Below are 23,548 nucleotides of genomic sequence, written 5' to 3'. Positions count from 1 at the left end.
ACAGTCTCGACCTCCCGGGCTCAGGTGATTCTCCCACCTCAGCCTCCGGAGTATCTGGGATTACAGGTGCACACCATTATGCCCAGCTAATTTTTTGTATTTTTAGTAGAGCTGGGCTTTCACTATGTTGTCCAAGCTGGTCTTGAACTCCTGGACTCAAGCAGTCTGCCTGCCATGGCCTCCCAGAGTGCTGGGATTACAGACGTGAACCACTGTAGCCGACCCCAGGTGTCAGATTTTTGCATTAGGGATGCTCAGCCTGTGTATGTTGGGGAGGGCTAAGAGTTAAGATGTATAGACTAATTAGAGCACAGTGGCAATGGGGGTGTGTGTGCTGGTTTACCTACGGTAATCATATGCAGGGTATTGAGCAGACCTGAGGAAATGGGGCATCTGGAGAATCACGTGGGGACAAGTCAGCAAGTGCTAAGGCCTGGGTTGGGAATACACCTGGCTGGCTGTTTGTTTGTTTGGTTACTATCAAGGAAGCCATTGTGACAAGCCAGGCTCAGTGAGAATGGGTCAGTAGACTAAGGTCAGATTGTGTTGGGTCTTGTAGGTCAGAGTAAGGCCTTAGCTTTGATTCTGATTGTGAAGGGAGGACATGCTACATGTTGGATTGTACTGTATACATTCATATTATGGAAGGCTCTATGGGTTGAATGCAGAAGTGGGTCCCCTTTCCACAGGTGCATATAGTGGGAAGGGGGATTTTATGTAGACCATGCTCTGTTCTAAGGCCTTCTGGGACACAGAGAGTCCCATCCAGGGTGTTGGTAAGTGCTGTTAAGGAACCGTATGGGTGGACTCTTTGGAAAATCCCAATTCCTATTCTCTTACTTAACACAACAATCAATAACACAGAAGACTTCTGTGACTAAATGTGTGTAGAGGGGAGGGATTCTTCACCACCACCAAGCAAGCAATCAGTTCTGCAGTGTACACCAACTGGGTGTCCTTTCAGTTCAATTCAGTCACTACCTGGACACAGTGTCGGATCTCACAGGTTGAGGGTTCAGGCCTCAAAACTGCCCATTGACCATCGCCTTCAGGCACTAGTTGCCAGTCTGGGCCTTCAGAACTTCTGATCTACCTGCTTCAAGTTGTAGTTCCCGTGACCACCCTGCCTTTGGGTTTGATTAATAGGCAGAGCAGCTCTCAGAACTCAGGGAAACACTTAAGTTTATCAGTTTATTTTAAAGGATAGTCTAAAGAATACAAATGAGGAGATGCGCAGGGTGAGCTATGGGGAAAGGGATTTGGAGCTTCCATGCCCTTCTTGGGTGCACCACCCTCCAGGAACCTCTGTGTGTTCAGCTGTGTTGAAGCTCCCAGGCTCTGTCCTTTTGGCGATTGGTGATCACCTTGACCTTCAGCCTGTCTCCCCTCCCTGGAGGTTGTTGGGTGGGGCTGAAGATCCCAACCCTCTAATCATGCCTTTGTCTTTCCCATAAGTGTCTTTCCAGTGACCATGGACCCCATTCTGAAGATGTCAGTCAACATTAACATACAAAAAGCACCTTAGAGATTCCAAGGATTTGAGGAGTTGTATGCAAGGAAATGGGGATGAAGACCAAATCTATATTTCACAATATCACAACTGTGGCAGGTGCTTGGAGGGGACACACTTGGGCGAAAGTCAGTGCACAGGGACTTCTAGGGATATGACATGAGCAACGGTTTCTTAATGATGACATTAATAGCTTTTTTATCAGGAATGTTACAGAGACCCCCAACCAAGAGTTGTTTAACCAAGTAAGCGTTCTTTTTATTTCTCATGTAGTGAGTGCAGCAACTCAGAGATATCGCAGCAGTGCTGTCTTTTGACCTGCCTATTTTGGTTATAAGATTCCTGCAGCATCTGCTGTCCTAGTAGAACTGCACTAAAAGCAGGGGCCAGCTTAGGACAGAGAGGTTCTTCCCCTCCTCCCCTCTTTTATTAAGGAGGAAAATCTGTCCTGGAATCTCCTCAGCAGACTTGCTTGTATATCTCTGCCCAGAACTAGGTCATGTACTGAGTTAATTGAGGTTAAGTTTGGCTGTAAGTAGTAGGAAAACTCTAAATAACAGGGGCTTAAATGGGCTTGAAGTTTATTTCTGACTGATGAGCAAAATGACTGGTGGCAATCCAGGCTGCTGTGGCTCTTCGTGGTGTCAGGGTCCTAGGCTCTTACCATTGTAAGCTGCTTGTGTCTTCCATTCTACCCTCCCTGTCCCCCCGGTTACCTCAGGGCCCCAAGTTGGCTGTGGAAGCCCCAGCCATTATAGCTTTATTCCAGAAAGGAAGGGGGGACCCCCATCCCTATAAGTTGCACAAACTATTTCCACTTGGATTTTATTGGCACACAATAAATCAGGTGTTAGTCTTATAGTCACATTCAGATGCAGAGGCAATTCAGAAGTGTCTTTTCCAGGGGTCATGTGTACAGCTGAGAACTAAGCGTTGTGAGGAGCAGTGTAGCCCAGTGCAGGAGCTCTTAACTTGAGGCTCATCTGCAATTCCCAGGCAGGTCCAGGAATTTGGATGGGAAAAATAACATCTGTTTTCGTTAACCTCTAACATACCTTTAACTTCCCATCTGCTATAAATTATAATATCCCAGTAGTATATCATAGGTAGTATTAGCAAAACCTGTGACTGTCAGTCGGGCGCGGTGGCTCACGCCTACAATCCCAGCATTTTGGGAAGCCAAGGTGGGTGGATCACGAAGTCAGGAGTTCAAGACCAGCCTGGCCAACATGGTGAAACCCCATCTCTACTAAAAATACAAAACTTAGCTGGGTATGATGGTGTGTGCCTGTAATCCCAGCTACTCGGGAGGCTGAGACAGGAGAATTGCTTGAACTGGGACCTGGAGGCAGAGGTTGCAGTGAACCGAGATTGCGCCACTGCACTCCAGCCCGGGCAACAGACCGAGACTCTGTCTCAAAAAAACAAACAAAACCTGCGACTGTCACCAAAGGAAATCAGGAGTGTCTTCACATGTCATTTCTGCTATTATACATATATCTAGTGTTGTTTATGTTCACCTGTTTCAAAATTTGTGTTCATTATTAGACCTAGTATGGGGATTCATGGCACCACCCCACCCCTCTACAAAAACAAAACAAAACCAAAGCCGGGTGCAGTGGCTCATGCCTGTAATTGCAGCATTTTGGGAGGGCAAGGTGGGAGGATCACATGAGCTCAGGAGTTTGAGGCCACTTGGACAACATAGTGAGGCCTCATCCCTACAAAGTTAAAAAGCCCGAGTATGGTGGTGCATGCCTGTAATTCCAGCTGTTTGGGAGGCTGAGGCAGGAGACTCGCTTGAACCCGGGAGGTGGAGGTTGCGGTGAGCCAAGATTACGCCATTGCACTTTAGCCTGGGCAACAAGAGCAAAACTCTGTCTTAAAAAAAAAAAAATTAAGCTAACTGGGTTTGGTGTCACATGCCTCTGGTCCCATCTACTTGAGTGACTGAAGTGGGAGGATCGCTTGAGCCCAAGAGGTCAAGGCTACAGTGAGCTACGATCCCGCCACTGCACTCCAGCTGGGCAACAAAGCGGGACCCCATCTCAAAACAACAACAAGAACAACAAAAAAGAAAAAGCAGCAAATATGAATCCATGGTACTGGTTAAGAACCTGGTGGCTGGGGTTCAAATCCTGGCTTTGCCATCAGTAAGCTGTATGCAGTTAAGTTCCCTGTGCCTTTGTGTTCTCTGCCATAAGATGGGGGATTCTGTATTTCCCTCATGGGATTGTGAGGGTCAAATGAGTTAAAACATTAAAGTCTGAGGCATAGTAAAGGCGATGGAAATATTTGCTGTTATTATTTTGTCGTGGTGAAAAAAGGGAAAAAATACATCAGTGGACCAGCTGCCACAATGCCCTTCTTAATAACCTGAACAAAATCAAGATGCTGTCAGTCAGGTGTGGTTGCCACGCCTGCCATTATTAATCTTCCCCTGGTGCTAGGGTGTCCCTGTAGTATGTCATTTTGTACTCAAGACAACTCTCTGAGGGTAGGTATTATCATCCCCACTTCACAGATAAGAAAATTGAGGCTCAGAAAGGTACAAGGATTGCCCAAGCTTCCACAGCTACTATGTAAGCAGCCTAGCTTTGAACCTGGACAGTGCAGCCCTATAGTATCACCCTAGGCCACCTTTCCCGAGCATTGATGATGCTGTCTGCCTGAAGAAATGTTTTTAGTGAAACCAAAAGCAGAATATGAAAGAACAGCAGTGGAAGGAAGGGCTCTCTGCCACGGGAGAGCAGCCTGATTGTCATGGGCCCACATCTTGGGCATCCCCAGCTTCAAGTTGGGATTCTGACGACTCCCTCTTTGAGTTCGATTAATTTGCTGGAGCAGCTCACAGAACTCCAGGAAACACTTATGTTTACTGGTTTATTATAAAGGACACTGCAAAGGATACAGATGTAGCGATCCATAGGGTGAGCTACGGGAGGAGGGGCAGGAGCTTTCATGCCATCCCTGGGCATGCCGCCCTCCAAGAGTCGCTGCATGTTCTGCTATCCAGAATCTCTCTGGACCCTGTCCTCTTTGATTTTAATGGAAGCTTTGTGATATAAACATTTTTGTCTACATGACAGCATGATGTTGAAATTGAGTCAGGCTGCCTGGCTGTGTTGCTTTCCAGTAAGTGACAGCCTCGCCTCTGTGCATCAGTGTCCTTGCCAGTGAAATGGGGACACTGCTAACAATACGTACCTCAGAGCAGTTAGAAGGATTCAGTGTGTTAATTATCCATGTCAATCACTTGGAATGCTGCCAAGCATAGCAGACCATAAATGTTTGTTGCTGTCATTCTTGCATTGTGATTATGAATCGTGATTATTCCCTGCAGCATCTCATTGTCCTCAGGGCTGCTGCTCACCTATTGTGGCCTTAGCTCGTGTATATTTCCCCATAGCTCAGCGGAGAGAAGAACACACAGATCAACTTGGAGAAAACAAGGAGGAAAGAAATAGGCAACTAGGTCAATACTCCCCACAGTGTTTTATTATGAAAGCTTTCAGACATGCATAGCATTGGAAGACTAATACAAGGGTCAGCAGGCTACAGTCCATGGGCCAAACTCAGCCGACTGTCTGCTTTTGCAAATAAAGTTATTGGAACACAGCTATGCCTGTTTGCCTCTCTAGTTCTGGTTCTGTGGCTGGTTTCAGTGCCAGACAGGCAGAGTTCAGTAGTTAGGTTTGCAAAGCTGAAAATAATTCCCGTCTGGCAATGTACAGAATAAGTTTTGCTGACCTCTATCCTAGTGCAGTGAGCACCTCTGTACTTACACCCCGGGTCAGCAATTGTTAGTGTTTGCCATGTTAGTTTTTTATCTCTCTATAGGTCTGTCTCTATATACGTTGTATTTTTTAGCTGAAAATCAGTTGCAGGTTTTGTAGTAGTTTATCCTCAGGTCCATTTAATGCTAGGATGGTGAGTTTTGGGACCATCTGTATGAAAGATTTACTGTGTGCATTTTTCCGAGGAGAGACCATCACAGCACTTCCTCAGATGCTCGTCATCTGTGATCCCAAAGATATTCTTAAATTCCTGGACTGGAGAACCCAACTCACGCAGGATCTTAGTCACTCATAGACCTCGTCTTAGTTACGTGGGGGCTCAAAACAGAACAGGCTAAGGGAGTTCCTGCCCCTCACCTCGCCCAGGCCCTACCTGTTCTGCCTCTCCATCCAGGAAGAAAGGTCCCCTGTGTGACCATCGGTCACTTGCCCACTCGAGAAAGCATTTCCTCTCACTCCTACACTCACGAGCTCACTGCATTGTTGCGACAGCCCTGGGAGCTGTTAATAATAGGAGAGGCCTCATGGTGGAGATGAAGAAAGGAGGTGAGAGTTCCACAGTGTACCACAGTCAGAGCTGCTGGGTTTGGATCCCAGACTCTCTCGGTGCTTGCTTGGGCAGGTGTCTTTACCTCTCTGAGCCTCACTTTCCGAAGTAGTGAAAAGAGGATATTAGCCATGCTTTTCTTCTAGGATCTAGAGGATCAAATGAGGTCCCAACATGTAAATGCTTCGTGTGAGATCTTCATGTGTGTTAGCCAGATATATTAGTTCTCTAGGACTGCCACAACAAATCACCACGAACTGGGTGGCTTAACACAGCAAATGTATTCTCTCGCAGTTCTAGAGGCCAGAAGTTTGAAATCAAGGTCTTGGCAGGGTTGGTTCCTTTGAAGGCGCTGAGGGAGACCTATTCCCTGCCTTTCTAGAAGTTAGGACTTCTGGTGGTGCCAGCAATTCCTCGTGTTCCTCAGCTTGTAGATGCATCAGCTGGTCTCTCCCCCACCTTCACATGCCTGCCTTCCCCTGTGTGTATCTGTCTTTCTGTCTCTTATAAGGCACTATCCTTGGATTTAAGGCTCACCCTCCATTCAGGATGATCTTATCTGGACACACTTAACTACATCTGCAAAGACTTTATTTTAACATGCAGATCACTGGGACATAACTTTTTGAAGTTGCTATTCAGCCTCCTATAGTGGTGGTATTATTACTACTGCTAATGCTACTCTTGTTTTTATAGTCATTTTATTATAATTTTGTTCTTTTTTTTTTTTTTTTTTTGGAGATAGAGTCTCATTCTGTGGCCCAGGCTGGAGTGTTGTTTGTTGTTTTATAATCACTTAGCCAGCAGTCCTGGCTTTAAATCCTGCCCGATGCCATCTTAGCTCTCTGACCCTGACAGGGGACTTTTGTTTTCCAAGCCTCTTTCCCTGTCTATAAAATGAGACTTACGCATAGCTCCAACCTCAGAGGCGCCATGTGACTCCAGCTAGTGACAGAGGTGCAGGTGTGTGGATGTGTTTAGTTGAAAACCTGGCACAGTCTAAGCATGTTATAAACGTGGCTGCTGCTGTTAAAGGCCAGCGCGTTGGCATGTTACATGGCGCTAAGTACAGGAGAAGGTGATGAAGCAGAGAGGAGGAGAGGGAGTATAGTTTTAAGCAGAGTGGTCTTGGAAAGTGCGACTGAGTAGGTATCGCCTCCATGAGACCCGAAGGATGCTTTTGCATTTGTGGCTGCTGCCACTACTGTTGTTGTTATTTAATTCACTCAAGGTCACAGGGTCTCTTGGTGGGTGTGTGTCAAATTATTATTGAGCATCTTCACACATAGCCAAGCAAGGCTTCCAGGGGCTGACTGGGTTCAGAGCTGTCAGAACTCATGTGTGTCTGGATTTCTCACATTCTCCCTTCCTCTTGTTCTTTCATTAGCTTCGGCTCAACAGCATCAAGAAGCTGTCCACCATCGCCTTGGCCCTTGGTGTCGAAAGAACACGAAGTGAGCTTCTGCCTTTCCTCACAGGTAACGAAGAGGACTCCTGGGCCCCAGACGTGGGGACTCTTGGGGGGTGGTTTTCACTAGATATTGGAAGACTTGTGGATTTCACAAATTGTTTGCGAATGTCTGCCCTGTGCTAGACACTATGGAGTGGTAAAAGGGATTCAGAGAAGTGGAGTCTTGCTCTAAAAGAGTGGTCTGGAATGATGGAGGCAGACATTGGGGACAGGTGTCTAGAGGCAGATAGAACTGGGTTTGAGTTACAGCTCCAGCAGTTGGAAGCTGGTGACCTTAGACAAGTTAGTTTATCTGTTTCTTACGTTTTTCATCTGTAGATTGGGATAATCATCCATGTGCCGTAGTGTTGATCTGAGCATCCAACATTAGTAATAATTGTTAATACGTATGACATGCTTATCACGTGCCAGGTGGTGTTCTACACCATATCTTGTGAGGATTGAGTTTCTGTAAAGTGCTGTAGTCAGTAACATGCATCACTATCGTTTCACTGAGTTAATCTCACAGCAGTGCCTTAAGCAGGTAATACTACTGATCCCATTTTATAAATGAAGAAACCAAGGTGTAGAGAGGTGAAGTGATTCATTTGCCCAAGGTCATAAAGTTAGCAGGTAACTGAGAAGGGATATTTATTTAGTCATTCTGACCTTAAACTTGACAGCATTGGTTAATGATTGATTGCAAATCTGAGCTCTGCCACTTTCTAGGTGTGTGACTTTGGGCAAGATATTTTACATCTGCCTGCCTCAGATTCTTCACAGGTGAAATGGACGTAATCATGTAACCTAACGTGAAGACTAAGTAAGATGCTGTAAAGTGCTTATGACACTGCAGTACGCGCTGCCTAAGTGTTAGCCGCCAGGCTGTTACTAAGCACAGCTGTCTGCGAGGATGTAGGTAAAGCATTTAGTACAATGTCTGACACAGACTGTACTACCAGTTAATAGCGAATCCTCTGTTATCATTATTCCCATTACTACTTCATGCTTTATGCTTAATCACAGCTGAAATCACAACTGAAGGTTTAGAGTGCTTTGTCACTAATTAAACTCTTGTGTATGGGATCATCTTACTTGGACCTAGTGATGACCCTGGGGAGGAAGGAGCTTGAACTTGTCACCCCTGCCCCCACTGGGCACGTGGGATATTGGACCCAAAAGAGGTGCAGTGACACAGCTAGTGACCGATGAGTGCAGGTGTGTCTGACTGAACGCCACATGAAGAGTAGGTTCTTATGACACAGAACAAAGGACCCCAAACCACTTGGCTTCTTCTGGTGACCTGCTAGGGAGACTTGAAAGCTTTAGAATGCTGAGGCATGGCAGGATAATAAAGTGATGAAGAAGTTGTAGAGGAAAAATGTTGGAGGAACCTGGGTTTGAAACAAGTAGCTGTGCCACTGACTTGCTAGGAAGAGCTGAGTAGGTCACCCCACCTCCCTTAGCCTCATTTCCCTTATCCGTAAAGGAGCCTGATAAGAGCAGCACCGAACACTCAGGGTGTGCAGAGAAAACTCTGTCTTTCCTCTGCTACTTTCACACCACAGCAGTCATAACACAGAACATGACTTTTGTGACCATTTGTGTGGGGTTTTTCCTCACAAACTAAGCGGTGGACACCAGCTGGTTTTCTTTTAATTCAGTTCTGACACTGTCTACCCTAAGACTGATGGCCCAGTCCCCAAGACTGTCTCCAACCCCACCCACCAGTCACAGATCCTTTGGAACTTCTGACTGACCAGCTTCAAGTTGGGGTTCCTGTGACCCCCTCTTTGGGTTTGATTAATTTGCTGAAGCAGCTCACAGAACTTAGGGAAACACATTTACCGGTTTATTGTAAAGGATATTGCAAAGGATACAGATGAAGAGATGCATAGAGTGAGGTATGGGGGGAAAGGCCGTGGAGCTTCCCCTCCCAGAGCACACCACCCTCCAAGAACCTCCACTTGTTTCACTATCCGGACACTCTTGAAGCCTGTAGGTTTTTCCAGGAGCTTATATGATATTAGTTTGTTAGGGCCAAAATACCACAGACTGGCTACCTTCAACAATAGAAATTTTTCTCACAGTTCCAGAGGCTGGAAGTCTGAGATCATGGTGTCAGCTCATTCACTTTCTCCCAAGACCTCTTTGTTTGGCTTGCAGATGGTCGAAGTCCAAGATAAAGGTGCTGGCAGGGTTGGTTATTTGTCCACTGTGGGCTGTGTGTTAGTCTGGCTATGCAGGACAAACCGTACACAGTTTCTGTCCTCACAGAGCTTTCATTCCAGACAGGGGAGACCAGCGAGATGTAATAGATAGTGCGTGATGAGGCCAGAGAGAGAAGTGAGATGGGAGAGAGATGGTGAAGGATATTAAACCAGGGTCAGAGCAGATCTTCTAGAGGTATGACCTTTGGCAAGAGTCCTGAGTGGAATGGAGGCACCGGCCATGTGGAACTCTGTGGGAAGAGCATTTCAGGCTGTGCGGAGAGGCAGATGTGTGCTCAGCGTGTTGGAAGAACAACAGTGAGGTAGTCATGGGCTGACCAAGGTTGTTAAGGGAGGGTGAGGTTGGAGAAGAACAGTGACCACATGTGAAATCAGATTTCTTAGAAACCATTGGCAGATTGAAGTGGGAGAGTGTCGGGATTTCTTTTACACCTGAAAGAGTCATTCTGGGTTCTAGGAGATCAGATGGTGTAGGGGCAAGGTGGAAGCAGGAAAACCAGGTAGGAAGCTATTGCAGTCTCCCAGGTGACAGCTAGAGATGGTCAGAGTGACCTTAGGTTGGGAGGGTTGACAGGCCTGGCTCAGGAGGAGCTGCCAGCCCTTCCAAGGAGGACAGTTCTGTGTGGATTGGTGGTAAGACAAGGTGCTGGCAGTTCCCAGGTTTTTGGCCTCAGCAGCATTGGTTGGCTCCGAGGTCTAGACTGGAGAATAAGAATTGAGTCTGTGGATGTGCATAAGGTCTCCGGGAGACAAAGAAAACAGGGAGGGTGGTTTTAACTGCATGCAGAGGGATCCAGGGGAACTGAGACTGGGAACGAGCCTAAGAACAGTGTAGCCAGAGTCATATTGGCGAGAATTTGTTGATTGAAGGAAGAGGCAGAGATGCTAACCCTCCTACTGGGCCCCGTGCTGAGCTTTTCACTGAAAGCATTTATTTCCTGTTAGTCTCAGAACAACCCTATGAAGTAAAAACCAACCCTGTTGTGATTTGGGGGATGAGAAAGGCTCAGAGAGGGGAAGTGAATTGCTGTATAAGCAGCCCACAGTAGAGCAAGACTTGAACCCACCATAAAATGGGGATGATGATAATGACTACTTAAATGAGATGGTTGTGGTAAGGAGGTGACCCAGAAGTTGAACGCACCACTTACAGTCACATCCCATTGGCCAGAGCAGGGTCACATGGCCTTGCCAACTGCAGGGGCACCTGGGAAATGTAGTTGGTTGCTGGATTGCCACATACTCAACTTAAACACAGGAGGTTTAAGTGCTAATAGATGCCAGGGATATTAGCATCTTCTGCTATACAGAGATGAGCAGTTCCCACTGCCTCAGAGATGCGAGGATGGAGTTTAAGAGAGAGGCCTTTGGATTTAGGCATTAGGGACAGAATAGATTTTCCCTTCACATATCATTCATTCTTTCAGCAAACCTAAATTGCTGTCTGTCTGTGCTCAGCTCTGGTAGGAACTGGGGCACAGACAGCAGCAAGTACTGTGCTCGCTGATTGTAGCCTATGTTAAGGATCTGGTAAAGGTGGCATGGGAGGAGGAGAGTGAGCCCAGAGAAGGTGTTCTAGCGGACATCTTGGAATTCTTCCAAGAAGGGGTAGCTAAACTGAATCTCCAAGGATAAAAAGAAATTTCTGGCAGAGAGAACAGTGCTGAGGGGAGAAGCTGGACCAAAAAACAGCTCTCGTTTACCTTGCTCTGGGCTTTATGCACCTGGTCTTATTTGCCCCTCACTGTATCCTCACTAAGAGGGAGGGATGATGAACACCATTTTACAGATGCAGAAGCTGGGACTCAGGTGGAATCACTCAGTCAGTGTTCCACACCTAGTAGAGGGCAGAAGCAGGACTTAGGGCTCTGTCATTGCAGCCAAGTCTGTGCCTTGATCTCTGTGTCAGCCCAGGTGGAGGGTGGGGAGCAAGTGGGTGGATGGGGAAAATGAGTGCTGACAGCCTGAGGAAGCAGAGTGGAGTCCGTGCGTTCTGAACTTGGGCTGGGGTCAGAGTTGGGATGGGACAGTCACTGAGTCTGTCTTGCTTGGTTCCACAGATACCATCTATGATGAAGATGAGGTCCTCCTCGCCCTGGCAGAACAGCTGGGAACCTTCACTACCCTGGTGGGAGGCCCAGAATACGTGCACTGCCTGCTGGTGAGTGGAAGGCAGGAAGTCCTCTTGCCCACCCCTTAGGGTCAGGCCCATGGTCCCGCCAGCCTAAGGCAGGGAGGGGAGCGTGTTGGAGAGCATGGGGATCACGTCAGAACAGATGGGCCATGGACATCCGCTTTAATCCAAGTCAGTAGCGGCTTTTAATATCGTAAACTCAGGGTGCAGTTGTCATCCTTACTGTTTAGTGGTCAGGTAGGTGCCCCGTGCCAGGCTTCACCTGGGATTCCACATATGATCAGTGATGAAAATTGCACTTTGAGGATCTAAGAATTTTCTCCTCAGAAAGTGACATGTGTAAGATTCATGGGCCCCAGTGAAACTCCTTCAAGGACCCCTAGATAAGAACCCTTGTGGAAGGCACACTGACAGAGACCATCTACTGGCTGGCATAATACTACCTTTTTTCTTTGAATCCTTCACTGCAACCATTTTTAAATGCTATTTTAATGAAGGCCAGGATGGGTAATGGGGGAGGTTTCTTTGAGGAGATGAGCCCACGAGGGTGTGCAGGATGGGGCTCCAGGACTGGGGATGGTGGAGAAGGAGCTGTCCAATGACTTCGCATTCTCACCACAGCCGCCCCTGGAGTCGCTGGCCACCGTGGAGGAGACGGTGGTGCGGGACAAGGCAGTGGAGTCCTTACGGGCCATTTCACACGAGCACTCGCCCTCTGACCTGGAGGCGCACTTCGTGCCGCTGGTGAAGCGGCTGGCGGGCGGCGACTGGTTTACTTCCCGAACCTCGGCCTGTGGCCTCTTCTCTGTCTGCTACCCCCGAGTGTCCAGTGCTGTTAAGGCAGAACTTCGACAGTGAGTCTCTGCCCCCCTTGGAAGCTCCAGCCTCCCCGCTCAGCTTGGTCCCCTTCTCTAAAGCCTCAGGCTCCTTTTGATCTACCTGGGGCTCAAATGCCCCGAACTCTCTCCTCTCCCACTCCTGCTTCCTACCCAATAGGCCACGTCCTCAAGAGTTGGTCTCTGGACACAGCCGGGTGTCAGTTTACCACCTCTGCCCCTCGCTTACTTGGGAAATGAGAAGATGACAGTTCCTCCTTCTCACTGGTTAATGTGAGGATTTAAAAGAATTACCACATATAAAGTGCTTAGTGCAAAATCTGAAATAAACTCAGCAAATCACATCTGATGGTGTCTCCAGCCTGTCCCAGGTCCAGTGCCTTTGGCAGATAAACCACCTCAGTTTTCAGCCTCCTGCTCCTCTACTTTCCAGACAGTTGACCATCAAGCCCGGGCCTGAGCCATGACTCATTCCAGAACTATGGTTTACAGCTGTACACATGCTTAGATACTTACACCGGCTCCCACCATTTCTGACTGTAGCAGTTGCTGCTGAGAAATAAAGCCTTTCTGTGGCTCTAAACCAGCCTCTTAGTTAAGCAGTTTTTTGTTTTGCTTTTTGAGATAGGATCTCTCCTGGTCATCCAGGCTGAAGTGCAGTAGTGCAGTCATAGCTCACTGCAGCTTCAACCTCCTGGGCTCAAGCATTCCTCCTGCCTGAGCCTCTCATGTAGCTGGGACCACAGGTGTGCACTATCACGCTGGGCTCATTTGTTATTTTTCATAGAGATGGGGTCTCACTATGTTGCTCAGGCTGGTCTTGAACTCCTGGGCTCAAGCAATCCTCCTGCCTCAGTCTCCCAAAGTGTTCAGATTACAGGTATGAGCCACCGTGCCTGGCCTGTTGGTTAAGCAGTTTTTATGGTCATGATAATGTAATCATCAACATTGACTAGATTTATTATGTGCAGTCTGCAAAGCGTCTCACACATATTATCCCATTTAAACCTCATGAGGACCTGTGGGGTAGGTAGTGTTACTGTCAGCTCCATTTCATAGGGCTGGGAAGACAGAGAGGGGGTCATCACTTGCCTAAGGTTATTCAGCTAAAGCCTGGACCCACACGACTGCAGAGTCTATGCTTGCTCTCCTCTGGCATGCTGTCTGCTGCCTCAGGATCCCCATCCCCAACTCCCAGGTACTTCCGGAACCTGTGCTCAGATGACACCCCCATGGTGCGGCGGGCCGCAGCCTCCAAGCTGGGGGAGTTTGCCAAGGTGCTGGAGCTGGACAACGTCAAGAGTGAGATCATCCCCATGTTCTCCAACCTGGCCTCTGACGAGCAGGTGGGTTTTGCTCCATGGCCGTCTTTGCTCTCCCATCCTTCTGATGGACCCTGCCCCTGAAGGAGAATCCCAGAGCCCAGCAAGGCGTCTGCTGCCCTCCCCCTGCTCCTCTCCTCTCCCCAGGACTCGGTGCGGCTGCTGGCAGTGGAGGCGTGCGTGAACATCGCCCAACTCCTGCCCCAGGAAGATCTGGAGGCCCTGGTGATGCCCACTCTGCGCCAGGCCGCTGAGGACAAGTCCTGGCGCGTCCGCTACATGGTGGCCGACAAGTTCACAGAGGTACATGAGTGACTGTTGACATTGTCCCCCTGACATTGTCAGTGAAGACACTGACACCCTCAGAAGGGAAGCATATAGGAGCTGAGGTTTTCCATTAGAAAACAGAATCATTGGGCGTTTGAGCAATAAGATCTCTATGATCATCTAATTGCATCTCGTTTCACGTGCCAATCCTGGTTGATTGATGTGGCAACTGGGAGTACTGCCTTGAGAAGGATTCTGAGGCTAAGTTAAGACTGTGGAGGAAAGTGCCACAGGAGCAGAGAAGGGTCGCACATGTGGGGTGTTCTTGACATAATCAGACTCTCCTTTCACAAAGGGAGAGACAAAGCCCAAAAAGTTGGGGGTTTTTTTGTTTTTGTTTTTTGTTTTTTTTTTCCGAGACATGTCTTATTCTGTCGCCCAGGCTAAAGTGCCGTTTTTCAGGCTGGAGTATGGTGGTGCAATCTTGGCTCACTGCAACTTCTCCCTTCCCGGGTTCAAGCAACTCTCCTGCCTCAGTCTCCTGAGAGACTGGGATTACAGGTGCCCACCACAACACCCGGCTAGGTTTTGTATTTTTAGTAGAGATGGGGATTCACCATGTTAGCCAGGCTGGTTTGAACTCCTGACCTCAAGTGATCTGCCCGCCTCGGCCTCCCAAAGTGCTGAGATTACAGGTGTGAGCCACCACACCTGGCCCTATAAAGAAGATGGGGATGCCTTCTTCCTCATCAATCTTTATTGTTTTATTTTTATTTTGAGACAGGGTCTCACACTGTCACCCAGGCTGGAGTGCAGTGCTACAATCACAGCTCACTGCAGCCTTGACCTGCTGGGCTTAGGTGATCCTCCCACCTCAGCCTCCTGAGTAGCTAGGACTACAGGTGCCCACCCCCACACCTGGCTAATTTTTGTATTTTTTCGTGGAGTCAGGGTTTCACTGTGTGCCTGGGCTGGTCTTGATCTCCTGGACCCAAGAAATCTGCCCACCTCTGCTTCCCAAAGTGCTGGGATTATAGGGGTGAGCCACCGCGCTTGGCCTATTGTTTTATTTTCATTTCAAAAGTAATGCGTGTTTCTGGTAACAGATCTTTAAGAAATACAGCCATATATAAATCAAAAAGTTGCAGTCACGATGTCATTAGAATGTTTTCGGATTAGGTAACAGAAAACCCGACCCCAGTAGCCTGAACAATATGGAAATCTGTTATTTTTAATGCTGACACTATGATGTAGGTGCCCTTGCAGTCCTCATTTTTCTTCTGAAGAAAAAGAGGCTCAGCGAGGTGAAGAGCCTTGCCCTGGGGCTGGACTTGGCGCTTGGATTAGATCTTAGCTGTGCTTCCAAGGCCCACGCTCTGGCCTCTAATTCTGGTGCCTTCACTTTGATTTTGGCTGCCTTAGCCCAGAGTACCTGCCAGGCTTTCTCACTCTCCACCTCCTCCTTCCTGTCTGCAGCTCCAGAAAGCGGTGGGGCCTGAGATCACCAAGACAGACCTGGTCCCTGCCTTCCAGAACTTGATGAAGGACTGTGAGGCTGAGGTGAGGGCCGCAGCCTCCCACAAGGTCAAAGGTTGGTGCTGGCAGCCAGAACACAGCAAGTCGGGTGGGTGTCCAAGGGGCTGGAGGTGGAGCTAGAACGTCGGGTCTCACTTCCCTTTGCCTCCCTCTCCCTGCCCACAGAGTTCTGTGAAAACCTCTCAGCTGACTGTCGGGAGAATGTGATCATGTCCCAGATCTTGCCCTGCATCAAGGTAACAGAGAGTTTAATGGGAGGAACCAAGGGGATCTCAAAAAGGGGCTGGAGACAAGGCTTTGGGGATAGTCAGCTGCAGACCAGGTTCCCAGCCCTCTGGGACCAGGCAGCTCTTGGATTTTAAGCAGTTAGGGGTCCTGACTGCAGTGTGGGGCCAGCCTTAGAGTTGGGAGTACTTTCTAGAACCTCAGAGGTCACTGAGTCCTCTCATTCACAGGGGTTTGGTGTTGGAGTGGGGGCTGCTGAGAGCAGGGGTCACTGAACTCTAAGCAGGTAATACACATAAGGAACAGTGATTTCCCTGTACCCTAAGCCATCCCCTGCTCCGTGAATGAGAGGGGCAGAAGCAGGTTATTGTCTCTTAGGAGTTGGCATCCGCTTGGCCACTTGCTGCTGCAGGGGTTGCCCTGACCCTGTGCCTACCCCTTCTCTCTCCCAGGAGCTGGTGTCCGATGCCAACCAACATGTCAAGTCAGCCCTGGCCTCTGTCATCATGGGCCTCTCTCCCATCCTGGGCAAAGACAACACCATCGAGCACCTCTTGCCCCTCTTCCTGGCTCAGCTGAAGGATGAGGTAAGGGTGCCAGGATCTCAGCTCTGGGTTTGAGGAGGGAACAGGTGAAGAGCCTTGCCCTGGGGCTGGACAGACATCCAGATCTTTGCTGAGTTGCATGTTTGTGGGCATAGCCGTGTGTTCATGCATGCATTCCTCCAGGCACTCTGCATGAGTCCTTTCCTGGGCATTAAGGATATGAAAAATAAAGTCGAAATTTTAAAAAAAGTTTATTTATGGCCGGGCATGATCACTTATGCCTGTAATCCCAGCACTATGGGATGCCAAGGTGGTAGATCACCTGAGGTCAGGAGTTCGAGACCAGCCTGGCCAACATGTTGAAACCCTGTCTCTACTAAAAATGCAAAAATTAGCTAGGTGTGGTGGTGGGTGCCTGTAATCTCGGCTACTTGGGAGGCTGAGGCAGGAGAATCACTTGAACTCAGGAGGCAGAGGTTGCAATGAGCCAGTTTTGCACCACTGCGCTCCAGCCTGGATGTCAGAGCAAGACTCTGTCTCTAAAAAAATTATTTATGTTTCGAGATAGGGTTTTGCTCTCTTGTCTGCACTGTAGCGCAGTGGTGCGGTCGTGATCCACTGCAGCCTTCACCTTCCAGGCTCAAGTGATCCTCCCATCTTAGCCTCCCAGGTAGCTGGGACTACTTACAGACAAGAGCCACCATGCTTAGATAATTTTTTAAAAATTTTCTGTAGAGACAGAAGTCTTGCTGTGTTGCCCATGTTGGTCTTGGTATCTTGTTCTCGAGCAATTCTCCTTCCTTGGCTTCCAAAGGCCTGAGATTACAGGCGTGAACTGCCACACCCAGCCTAATAGGAGACAGTTTTGATCCTCAAAAGCCTTCAGAGACTGGCAGTGGAGACACTCAGGCAATCCCATGATGCCCTTAAGGTGTTACAGGTGCTGTTATAGACGAGTTCATGTTTTTTAGGGTTTAGGCTAAGGTGCTGTAATGGAGACCCCAGAATACATTCTGGCTTAAGTTAGATGGAGGATTTTTTTTTCTCTCTCATAACAGTCTAGGTGGGCCTACACTGTGGGTTAGCCCTGCTGACCTCAACTGTCTCTGAGTCTCAGGCAACTGCTTCAGTTTTTAGCATCTTAGCAGGCATGGAGGGGTCAGGCACAGACAACAGCAGGCCCAGTTCTCTGAAGGACAAGATTCCTCACGTGTGCTTGTACCCCATACACCCATTGGCCAGGGAGGGTCACATGACCACATCTAGCAGTTCAGGTTACCTGGATTACAGAGGATGAGGGGAGGTGCTTGGTAATGACTGGAGAGATCATTGGGGTGACCACTAGGGAAGGAATTTGGACTTGACTGTGGGCAAGTGCAGGAGCCAGAATACAGTTTGTGTTAGAAGGCACCCTGAGGCTTATGTGAAGGAAAGATTAAAGTGAGGTGGCCGGCAGAAATGTAGGAAGACCAAACCAGAGGCTGCTGTGGGAGTCTGGAAGACTGAGGCTAGACTGAGGGGTATGTAGAGATAAGGCTGCAGTGATACGGAAGGATTCAAGATTGTTCAGGAGGCAGAGGGACCACATGGTGGTTTTTGCCTTGGTAGTGAAAAACTGGGCAGATGGTGCAATTGTTTGTTGGAATATGACGTCTTTGTTCCCAAAGGCCTCAATCCTTGTCTCTTCCTCATCCCCTTCTTTCTTTTCCGTACACAGGCGCACTCACAGTGTGCTAGGAAGTTGGAGGAAATACTGTTAACAGAAAGTATTGCATCACATTTCAGTCCCCCATGCCCCGAAAAGTTATGTTATTCACTTCTGCTACAGTGGAATAATCTCTTAGCCCCAGAATTACAGTCAATTTTTTGATACATTGAAAAGAATGTGCAGCCAGGCGTGGTGGCTCACGCCTATAATCCAAGCACTTTGGAGGCCAAGGCGGGCGGATCACCTGAGGTTGAGAGTTCAAGACCAGCCTGACCAACATGGTGAAACCCCATCTTAAAAAAGAAAAATGAAAAGAATGTGCTATTTTTTTTTTTTTTTTTTTTTTTTGTGAGTCGGAGTTTTCGCTCTTGTTACCCAGGCTGGAGTGCAATGGCGCGATCTCGGCTCACCGCAACCTCCGCCTCCTGGGTTCAGCCAATTCTCCTGCCTCAGCCTCCTGAGTAGCTGGGATTACAGGCACGCGCCACCGTGCCCAGCTAATTTTTTGTATTTTAGTAGAGACAGGGTTTCGTCTTGTTGACCAGGATGGTCTCGATCTCTTGACCTCGTGATCCACCCGCCTCGGCCTCCCAAAGTGCTGGGATTACAGGCGTGAGCCACCGCGCCCGGCCGAATGTGCTATTTTTAATATATTTTTTGTTGTGGGTTTTTCCCTATTAATGGGTGATTAACAGTGTGGGTTTTTTTTTTTTTAATTGAGACGGAGTTTTCTTCTTACTGCCCAGACTGGAGTGCAATGGCATGATCTTGGCTTACCACAACCCCCACCTCTGGGGTGCAATTGATTCTCCTTCCTCAGCCTCCTCAATAGCTGGGATTACAGGCATGGGCCACCACGCCTGGCTAATTTTGTATTTTTATTAGAGACAGGATTTCTTCATGTTGGTCAGGCTGGTCTTGAACTCTTGACCTCAGATGATCTGCCCGCCTCAGCCATGGCCCCGGCCCAAAGTGCTGGGATTACAGACAGGAGCCACCACACCCAGCTTACAGTATAGTATTTTTAATCAGTTATTTACATCAGTTGCTGAAAGTTTAAATTATCATTAATGTTCATGACAAATTTTATGACTTAAGTAATATATCTGAGTTATGCTTCACGTGCACGTATTTTCTTTTATAATCATTTTTATAGATATTATAAATACAATTTTTATTTATTTTGATGCTTTAATGGCATAAGTTGGCAGGTGAGAGCCCCTCAAGTTGTCTGCTATGTCATTTCACACCTCTCCAGCGTTTTCGAGAGCATTTTGCCTCTGGCATCAGGGAAGGATCCAGGCTCAGCCCAGTGTGAAGGCAAGCCCATACCTGCTGCAAGTACGCTAGAATTGAAGCGTGTTTTGCTCCAGTTTCACCTTCAGCAAGCACTACATGGTAATCACGTGCTGGCAGCCAGCCTGTCTCAGGGCAGCTTCTTACGAGAAGAAAAGAACCAGCATGGTTTTCTTAGTGTGAGGAATTCATCTGACTTACATTTGGGACTTCCATTTTAGATTTATAAACTTTGTATTTCACATTTTGACTCTCACCAGAATTTATAAACTTGCCTAAATGAAAAAGGATACTTTTTTCTTGGTGCACCAAAAAGAAGCCTTTTTAAATGGGTAAGGTGTATTCTCTGAACCTTCTCTTCTCACGCATTCAGCACCTTGAGGCCCACACACCCAGGACAGGAGCTGGGCAAGGGCCAGTCCTATCTTCGGAATGTGCAGGGTTTGAACAGGCCAGGCCTGCCAGCCTTGTTACTTGATTTATTGATTCATTTCAGTGCTCACTCATTTTCTTAGACTAGAATAGTTTTAATAAGGAAATAGTTTTCTTCCCTTCCCTCTCCCATGTTGTGGAGTGATATCCAGAAAGGAACCCTTGTTAACAAGCAGCAGAACTAGGATTAGAAGAATCACGTCTGCCTATTTTTTCCAGGGTGCTGTATTTAAGTCCTTTCAAAATGGATAAACATTTCTTGTGATACTATTGTAAGGTTTAAAAATCTGCTTACCTCAGTGATCCCTGCTGCTTTTTGTGTGCCTTTATTGTGTCCCCAGGACTGGGAGCTGGGCTTGGGCAGGTGTAGGCCCTCAGGAAATGTCCATTATACCAAGTTGATGCAGCTGAGCTCTTTCCATCCTGTCGTGGGTCGCTGTGTGCATGGCATTCTCTCAGAATCCTTCTTTCCTCTCCTCAGTGCCCTGAGGTACGGCTGAACATCATCTCCAACCTGGACTGTGTGAACGAGGTGATTGGCATCCGACAGCTGTCCCAGTCCCTGCTCCCTGCCATTGTGGAGCTGGCTGAGGATGCCAAGTGGCGAGTGCGGCTGGCCATCATCGAGTACATGCCCCTGCTGGCTGGACAGCTGGTGAGTAAGGAGGCCTGGGAGCCAGGCAGTGCTGCCTCAGGGGAGGTGCGGTTTGTTCAGGGATGTGATGGGGAAACGGGGGGCTTTGAAGGCTTAGTGGAGGCTGTGACAACTGCCTGGGGAGTCAAAGGAAGGGACCCAGGAAATAGGGCCTTAAAAGGTAAATTGGATTCAATAAGAGAGAGGAGGGAAAGGAGCACCTCAGATGAAGTTGAGAGCTGTCCAGTCTTTCTGGGGTGAACTTAGGTTCCCTGGGGTGTGGCTGGCAGCTCTCCCTGTCTGCTCTCCCTGGAACCCTTACCTTGGTTTCTCTTGTAGGGAGTGGAGTTCTTTGATGAGAAACTTAACTCCTTGTGCATGGCCTGGCTTGTGGATCATGGTGAGTACCTCCATAGGAGCAGCAAGAGGAGATGGGAGCTCTAGAAAGGATGGGTGGATTGGTTGGGGCTGGGGTTACAGCGGGCAGTGGAGGAGGCTGGAATCACTCCCTGTGTCACTGGATGCTCACATGGACCAGCTCGTTACTTGTTAGAGTCCTGGAGAAGTGTTGAGTGGGAGGAGGATGAAACATCACCCAGGGTTGCCTGGTATAGTGGAGAGCCAGAGGACCACTGAGCAGCCAGACCATGGTTTTGAATCCTGCCCTTGTGACTGTCACAACTAAAGCAAGTCACTTGCCGTCTTTGAATGAGCCTCACGCTCATTCTTTGAAACTTCTTATTCTGATCCCTCAGGGCCATTGCGAAAATTGCTCATTGTTTATACTAAGAGAGGTAAAAAATAAAAGATGATATTTATCTCTGGGGCTCTGTTTGAAGTAGTAAGTACCACATAATTTAGGCAAATCACTTGGTGCAGCCTCAGTTTGCCCACTTGTAAAATGAGGCCAGTAGTGGAACCTACCTCCTGGAGGGGTTGAAATGTTACTGTAAGAAAAAACAGTTATTAGATATAGCACATTGTAAGCCCTTTTTTCTCTCTTTGGCTCACATGTGGCCTGGCACCTAGGGGCTGCTTCGTAAGCCGTGGTGAGTGTGACGTACATCTTGCCCAGTCAGTTCTTCACCTCCAAATCCCTGTCTCTCTCACCCTCACCCTTCTGCAGTATATGCCATCCGTGAGGCAGCCACCAGCAACCTGAAGAAGCTTGTGGAAAAGTTTGGGAAGGAGTGGGCCCATGCCACGATCATCCCCAAGGTCTTGGCCATGTCCGGAGACCCCAACTACCTACACCGCATGACTACGCTCTTCTGCATCAATGTGAGCCCCCCACCTGCCTCCTGGCCCAACCCTAAGGAACTGGAGTGCCTGGGAGAGGAAAGACAGTAGAGGGCTCCCCAAGGGAGATACCTGGCTTGGGAATGGAGACATGGAGGGGATCTTCTATTCAGAGATGAGTCTTTGGGGGAACTGCAGGCCAGGGGGTGGGGCTTCCAGGGTTAGGGACATAGGGCCTCTGGGATTGAGGGTGTGGATGGTGAGGGATGCAGGGCCTGGGAGACTTGACCTGTTGGAGCAGTGGTCTTAAGCTTTATAAGCACCCCTCTCCTTCCCTGAGAAGTGTGTCTCTATTGGTATGGTGGGTGAGTGTACAGATTCTAGATCAGACCTAGTTTTAAATTCTGGCACTGCCATATATTAGCTGTGGACCTTGGATAGTTACCTAACCACTTGATGCTTCATAAAGGATTCATACTGGTAATCACAGGCTGAGGAGTGTGAAGATTAATCAGGTTGTACATGCACAGGGCTTAGAACCGTTATGCTACAGATAGGAAGTGCTCCTGTTTGCTTTTCCTACAGTTATAATTATCTCATGTACTTCTTTACTTATACACAGTGCTAGAAATTAAAGGATGGGATTTAAAAATAAATACAGCTAAGTGTTCTGATCATTTCTTCCCACACCACACTCCGGAGGTCGCTGTTCTAAGGAGGAATCCTAGGGCTTCGTAATTAAGGTTCATCTCCAGAATAATTAAGGGAAGCCTGAGGACAGGGAAACTGGGACATTGCAGAATGAAAATGTGTTAGGATGGTGTTAGTGGAGTTGGGAGATCCACTCCTCTGACACTGGACTGAGTTCCCGTATTGCTCAGCCTCTGTAGGGCTTCATGATCACCAAAGTGGCCTGGTCAGAGGAAGTGGGAAATGAGAGTTACCCAGGACCTTTGCATACTCACCCCTGCCATTCACTGGCCCCCAGGTGCTGTCTGAGGTCTGTGGGCAGGACATTACCACGAAGCATATGCTGCCCACGGTCCTGCGTATGGCTGGGGACCCGGTTGCCAATGTTCGCTTCAACGTGGCCAAGTCTCTGCAGAAGATAGGGCCCATCCTGGACAACAGGTGAGGTCTGGATACTCCCACACACACTGGCAGGGGCTTGTTTTTGGGCACCTTTATCTTGGACCTTGGAAGGTAGAGCCGAGGGTCAGATGCCTGGCACCACTCTTTGGTTGCTGTGTGACCTTGGCTCCCTTCCCTTCTCAAGGTCTGTTTTCTCAACTGTAGAATGAACATCACAGAATGAAATAGAAAGAGGGGGTGATGGGATAGCAGTCCTGTATACTAGTAACAAGTTAGTAGAAAATGAAATCACCTAATATTTTATATGTAAGTATGTGTATAATTCATAATTGCACCAAAAATATCAAATAGGAATAAATTTAGTGAAAGATGTATATGTAACACCTCCAGTATAAACTGTGAAACATTGCTGTGAGAAATTAAAGCAGACCTGGCCAAGGCAGACGGATCACTTGAGGTCAGGAGTTCACGACGACCCTGGCCAACATGGCGAAACCCCGTCTCCATTAAAAATAACAAAATATTAGCCAATGTGGTGACACACACCTGTACATGGATGGGAAAGTTCCCTGAACTTGTCTTTAGATTCAGTATAAGCCCATTCAATCTCGACAGGTTCTTCAGTGGAAGATTGACAATTCTAATGAACAAAGTTGGATGATTTATACTACCAGACACCAAGACTTACGACTCCACAGTAATTAAAATAGATGTGAACACAAGAATATTTAAATAGCCCAACAGAAT

The 23,548-nt window shown here is 48.1% G+C and overlaps 2 protein-coding genes across 2 annotated transcripts in view; one reads left to right on the top strand and one right to left on the bottom strand.

Moving 5' to 3' along the window:
- The window catches only part of LOC105723807 (zinc finger protein 577), a 330,132-nt gene extending 311,421 nt beyond the window's left edge, over positions 1–18,711 (bottom strand). The window contains exon 1 of the mRNA XM_064380972.1: positions 18,644–18,711. The gene's annotated coding sequence lies outside the window, so the exon portion shown is untranslated. The remainder of the gene's footprint in view (positions 1–18,643) is intronic.
- PPP2R1A (protein phosphatase 2 scaffold subunit Aalpha) overlaps positions 1–23,548 on the top strand; it is a 33,542-nt gene that overhangs the window by 6,671 nt on the left and 3,323 nt on the right. Inside the window, exons 2-13 of the mRNA XM_012462228.3 lie at positions 7,242–7,332; positions 11,596–11,696; positions 12,291–12,523; positions 13,704–13,851; positions 13,975–14,130; positions 15,571–15,685; positions 15,796–15,866; positions 16,308–16,442; positions 20,318–20,491; positions 20,810–20,870; positions 21,597–21,751; positions 22,698–22,840. Coding sequence (XP_012317651.3) covers positions 7,242–7,332; positions 11,596–11,696; positions 12,291–12,523; positions 13,704–13,851; positions 13,975–14,130; positions 15,571–15,685; positions 15,796–15,866; positions 16,308–16,442; positions 20,318–20,491; positions 20,810–20,870; positions 21,597–21,751; positions 22,698–22,840 — 1,583 coding nt within the window. The remainder of the gene's footprint in view (positions 1–7,241; positions 7,333–11,595; positions 11,697–12,290; positions 12,524–13,703; positions 13,852–13,974; positions 14,131–15,570; positions 15,686–15,795; positions 15,867–16,307; positions 16,443–20,317; positions 20,492–20,809; positions 20,871–21,596; positions 21,752–22,697; positions 22,841–23,548) is intronic.

This window comes from Aotus nancymaae, unplaced genomic scaffold (genome assembly GCF_030222135.1).
Source record: "Aotus nancymaae isolate 86718 unplaced genomic scaffold, 86718_ANA_hifiasm-v0.15.2.pri h1tg000028l, whole genome shotgun sequence".
NCBI lineage: Eukaryota > Metazoa > Chordata > Mammalia > Primates > Aotidae > Aotus > Aotus nancymaae.
The sequence above is the reverse complement of the archived record's forward strand: the minus strand, read 5'-3'. Positions and strand labels throughout refer to the sequence as shown.